Genomic DNA, 5,390 nt, shown 5'->3' with positions numbered 1-5,390 from the left:
TAGTTGAAAAGCCTTAAAAAGAAACAAACCTTTTAGCGTGAAACGTTTCACCATTTATTTCTGTTCGGAGTAAAACTCTCTGTGTTGCAGAGATCTTGTACAGTGATGACAGGACTGCTATATAGACCCTCATGTTAAATGATGTAGAACGAGAAAGCGTACACCTCATCGATCATGTTAAATAACCTAAAACATTTTTTTTTTACTTCTTTACTTTTTACCAAAAAGATTTTATCAAATGTTTTATTTCTAAATGTCTGCACAAATTCAAGATGTAGACATTGGCTAGAAATGGACTGCACGGTCTGCTAGGCTGTTAATCACAGATCCTGGTTTTGTTTCACTCAGTGCTTCATTCAGCTTATGCCTGTGGTCATGTCTGCTCACTAAAGCATGAGATCACAGACTTAGGTGTCCGCATAGTGGCACAGTATGGTTCAAGTCCCTCAAACAATATCCTCACAAAGAGAATAAAAACTGCTTTCTGTGTCATGGTCCCTATGCATAATAGGACTCGGTCATTATTCTTTACTTATAGTGTCATATATATATATATATCTATCTATATATCTATCTATATATATCTATATATATATATATATATATATATATATATCTCTATATATATATATATCTATATATATATATATATATATATATATATATATATCTATATATATATATATTATATTATACATATATATATATATATTATATATATATATATTATATATATATATTTGGAGTATCTGGACAAATGACCTTCAAATGCTTCCAGAGAAATGCCCTGCCAAACTAGCAGCTCCCTCATCTAAACAGGAGCCTTTAAGCCCATCAGAAACTGATCTTATTTTCTTGCCACAGACTGAACATCATGTTATTAAATTTAAGTGTTGGGTCAATAAAAAGTAGATGGCGTTAGAACCCCTTGAGATTGAATTGTAGCTACACACCTGTGACTGGCGGGAACAATAATCCAGAATAGCAGCAAATTAGAAATCTTTATTTAATACTTATGAACAGACCAGAAAAAAGCAGTAACTGTTAAAAAGGGTTAGCACTTTACTGCTAGTCAGTGTAACCCATAAAACCATCTGGACTGTCTGAGAGAAAAACCTTAAAACTTTCAAAACCAGTAGAACTGTCGCTAACCATTACACTTGTCAGTGTTTTGAAACTTGGATTAAAGCAAGAAAAGCCGACATCTGCTTATTGGCTACGCCTAAACAAAGTCGCTGCTTAGGCCATGTCTTCGTAACCCTCTTCAAACTCTCCCTCTTCTTCTGCGGTGGCCTCCTGATACTGCTGGTACTCGGACACCAGGTCGTTCATGTTGCTCTCGGCCTCGGTGAACTCCATCTCGTCCATGCCCTCGCCGGTGTACCTGTGACGACACAACTTTAGGATCTACACAACGCCCCGGGACACCACGTGGCTCACTGCGCTCTACTCACCAGTGGAGAAAAGCTTTGCGGCGGAACATGGCGGTGAACTGCTCCGAGATGCGCTTGAACAGCTCCTGAATGGCTGTGCTGTTTCCAATGAAAGTGGCAGCCATCTTGAGGCCACGCGGCGGGATGTCACAGACCGCCGTCTTCACATTGTTTGGGATCCAGTCGACGAAGTAGCTGCTGTTCTTGTTCTGCATGTTCAGCATCTGCTCGTCCACTTCTTTAATCGACACGCGGCCTCGGAAGATGGCAGCTACTGTGAGGTAGCGCCCGTGGCGTGGATCACAAGCTGCCATCATGTTTTTGGCATCAAACATCTGCCTGGTGAGTTTAGGAACTGTCAGAGCCCTTGAAAAGACAGACATTCAGATGAAATTAAGATTTTTTTCAGCACGTGTTAACAACATAAAAAAGGTGGATTTGGGAGCCGCCTCTACCTGTACTGCTGGCTGCCTCGGCTCGTCAGCGGGGCAAAGCCTGACATGAAGAAGTGCAATCTGCGGAACGGCACCATGTAGATGGCCAGTTTCCTCAGATCAGCGTTGAGCTGACCAGGGAAGCGTAAACAGGTGGTTACGCCGCTCATGGTGGCTGAGACCAGGTGGTTTAGATCACCGTAGGTGGGTGTGGGCAGCTTTAATGTACGGAAGCAGATGTCGTACAGAGCCTCGTTGTCAATGCAGAAGGTCTCGTCGGTGTTCTCGACCAGGTGGTGGACAGAGAGGGTGGCGTTATAGGGCTCCACCACAGTGTCCGACACCTGTCAGGGGGAAAACAAAGGAAACCATGACTATGGAAGCTGATTTAACATTAGGAGGAAGCAGCTATTAGGCCCAGCATTATATCTGAACATATTTGAATGCATGATATAAACCTTAGGTGAAGGCACAACACTAAAAGTGTTCATGATGCGGTCTGGGTACTCCTCTCGGATCTTGTTGATTAGGAGCGTGCCCATGCCGGAGCCTGTGCCTCCTCCGAGGGAATGGGTGAGCTGGAAACCCTGCAGACAGTCGCAGCTCTCAGCCTCCTTTCTCACCACATCCAGAACCGAGTCCACTAGCTCAGCTCCTTCGGTGTAGTGGCCTTTAGCCCAGTTGTTACCAGCACCACTCTGGCCTGTTACACAAAATACCAAAAAGAAAAGTCAGCTTACGTTACAACAAATCACATTGAGAAGACAGTTTAAGGGGCTTCCATGACTAGTAGTTTTAATTAATGACATCTGTACAGATTTGCATCCATTTTCCACATTTCATAATTTGGGATATATTCTTTAAACAAATGTAATGGTTATAGTAGCCCTTAGTTGCGGTCTACTGGTGGGTTGTACGTGTAAATCAACAGCATGTCTGCACGTTAATGTAAAGGTTTTATTTATCCAGCATGGCCTATCAGCCTAACTTCTTCCTGTCTTAATCAAATCTGTTTAGATTTCCTTACATTTTAAATGAATAGCTTTAAAGAAACATTTTCATTGTGTGCATAAATTAAATAAGACTCTTTTGTTTCCAGTTCAGATGCCTCGTGTTGCCTGGAAACATTGTATGTGGGAAAAGTTGAGGAATTCATAATTGCATTAATGTTTCGGTTTTGTGTAGCCACCCTATATTGTGATTTGCCTTTCTTATTCAAAATAAAATGCTTACAGTAATATACTCACCAAAAACAAAATTGTCAGGTCTAAACACCTGCCCAAATGGACCAGACCTCACAGAGTCCATAGTGCCTGGCTCCAAGTCCACCAGCACAGCACGGGGGACATACTTTCCACCTAGGATTAGTGGAGGAGTACATAACATAAAAATAGCCTTGTCTTTTTGACAAGAGAGTTGGACAGGAGTGTTTATTTTAAAAATAAAAAAATCTAGAAAGTTTCTGGGGGTAAAAAGAAAAATATTAAATTAAAATCTATGCAGATATTAATTCTAAACTGTTTGCAGGACAAGAATCACGTACCATTTTCCCCATCAACTGTAATTACAAAAAAAGGCCAACCAAGTCAACATCGATGAGAAAACCGTTAGCAACTGTTAGGCATGGTTCTAGGTCGTCATGGTAACGGTTCCTTAGTGAATTCAAACTAGAGAATGCGAAGGCCCTCTGGCGGGCGGTAACGGTACAAAAACGTTTCCAGGAGATATTAAGTCACTTCGAGCTCCACTAAACTTCAGCGCATTAAAACAGCTCGAAGCAAACCTGACGCCTCGTTGTAGTATACGTTGATCCGGTCCAGCTGCAGGTCACTGTCTCCATGGTATGTCCCGGTTGGGTCAATGCCGTGTTCGTCACTGATCACCTCCCAGAACTAAAAACGCAGAAAGAAAAAAAAAACTCAAATAATAATTCAAATAATAATTTGAGCTGCCAGACTTACCAAAGGTAACATAAACCAACGGCTATCGTTAACTCTTTAGTTAACGGCTACATTAGCTTTTTCTGTTTAGCTAGCTAACGGTAGTTTAACAGCCCGCACAAACTAAATATAACTTTTCACACGGGCGTCCCAACGAATTTAACCTTCAACTTTTACACATAAGAATTTTCTAACCTTCGCTCCAATCTGGTTGCCGCATTGGCCAGCCTGCAGATAAACTATTTCTCTCATTTTTATCCAAGTAAAGGCTTTCGGGTCGTTCCACGAACTGTCGATGTTGCGCTTTCTCTGCTACCAGGTCTCCCGCAAACGGACAGGGCGGGGACGTTGACCAACGGTCGCACGAGCACCCGGTCACCTTGGTAACCAAAATTATCCATTTAACAAGCTCCTTCGTGTTTTTTCTTGAGTAGTTTCCAGCAAAACGTGTTTAAAAACCAATTTCAATAATGATTATTTGTTATTTTTTGAAAAAATTTGATATAGTGCTTGAATATTTAAAACAACAATTTCTGTGTATTTGCATGTTTTTGATTCTTTGTTATTAGCACGAGCACCCGGTCTTCTTCTTCTTTTCTATTATGGCGGGTCGCAATCAACTTTAAGGTGCATACCGCCACCTACTGTACACGAGTGTGTAGCAACTGTATTCTACACTGCATGAAAAGTGAGATTTTCGTCCCCGTAAACTACCGCAGATCTCCCTCATTTTCGGCAGTTAACGACAATGGGTCTTTTGCAGACACGTGACTTCGACACTAGGAGGCGCCATTTTGGGGGGTAACCTGCCTAATCGCAACGAAGTTCATTTGAGTTCAAGGATTGACAGTAAAGCCGCGACGTCAGCTAAATAACTTCAGCAATATGGACATCCACAATAAAAACGAAAAGAAGCCTTACAGAGATAAACTCAATAAGGACGCCAGAGACCGGTATTTAGCTAAGCTAACCTCAATTAGCAATATAGATCCATATGAGCTAGCAGCTAAAGCATGGACAGCCGATCCCTCGCTATTTCCACCAACTACAAATATGGACATCATTTTTTATCTTGTTAATGGTGTTAGTGCATATACACTTGAAGAATTCCGAAACTACAAATCTCTGGAAGCTCATGGACTGTTTACTAACGGTTGGGTGCAAGATTTATACTCATTTTAACCAGAAGGATGCACTAATACTGTGGTCACCGCAAAGGTAAGATGTTAGTCAAACTTGTACAAGTCTTCACTTCACAGCTTTATCTAAGTGTAAATTATGGTGCATTCGAACCTATCAAGCGGGAAAAAGCTTCCAAAATGATTAAACTCAAAGTACATAAAACTCTTTTACATGGTAAATAAATTTATTCTTGTGACCCCTGGAATATTAAGGTTCATAGGAAATATATAGGTGTGTTTTTTTTTTTGGTTTTGGTAAAAAAAAATGGGGACAACTGGGACAAAGTTTGTAAAAAACATCAGGTCACCCTATCTAAGTGAGTAACACGGTACTTTAGTTTTATGCAAAAATTCAAGCAATATTCTAAGTACTTTGCACTTTCTTTTTGTATGTTTTATTGT

General features: G+C 40.8%; 2 protein-coding genes across 2 annotated transcripts in view; one reads left to right on the top strand and one right to left on the bottom strand.

The window, feature by feature from the left end:
* Window positions 1–987: 987 nt before the first annotated feature.
* On the bottom strand, window positions 988–4,168 carry LOC118562917 (tubulin beta-4 chain-like). Its single transcript, XM_036136142.1, has 7 exons — window positions 4,003–4,168; window positions 3,651–3,759; window positions 3,115–3,225; window positions 2,326–2,570; window positions 1,889–2,211; window positions 1,455–1,799; window positions 988–1,384 (listed from the first exon to the last, which is right to left on the bottom strand). Exons 1-7 carry the CDS (start codon window positions 4,057–4,059, stop codon window positions 1,240–1,242), a joined length of 1,335 nt encoding a protein of 444 aa, XP_035992035.1. The 5' UTR covers window positions 4,060–4,168; the 3' UTR covers window positions 988–1,239.
* An 829-nt stretch (window positions 4,169–4,997) lies between these two features.
* Window positions 4,998–5,390, top strand: part of LOC118562915 — a 1,986-nt gene continuing 1,593 nt past the window's right edge. Inside the window, exon 1 of the mRNA XM_036136138.1 lies at window positions 4,998–5,025. The gene's annotated coding sequence lies outside the window, so the exon portion shown is untranslated. The remainder of the gene's footprint in view (window positions 5,026–5,390) is intronic.

The sequence above is a fragment of the Fundulus heteroclitus genome, chromosome 4, assembly GCF_011125445.2.
Source record: "Fundulus heteroclitus isolate FHET01 chromosome 4, MU-UCD_Fhet_4.1, whole genome shotgun sequence".
Lineage (NCBI taxonomy): Eukaryota > Metazoa > Chordata > Actinopteri > Cyprinodontiformes > Fundulidae > Fundulus > Fundulus heteroclitus.
The sequence above is the reverse complement of the archived record's forward strand: the minus strand, read 5'-3'. Positions and strand labels throughout refer to the sequence as shown.

Excerpts from the sequence above, each read along its gene's own strand:
- LOC118562917 (XM_036136142.1), bottom strand. The coding sequence starts at position 4,059 with ATGAGAGAAATAGTTTATCTGCAGGCTGGCCAATGCGGCAACCAGATT. Across the intron at positions 2,571-3,114 it reads ACCTGACAATTTTGTTTTTG|GCCAGAGTGGTGCTGGTAAC; the intron begins GTGAGTATATTA and ends TTTGTGTAACAG. Across the intron at positions 2,212-2,325 it reads GTGTTGTGCCTTCACCTAAG|GTGTCGGACACTGTGGTGGA; the intron begins GTTTATATCATG and ends TCCCCCTGACAG.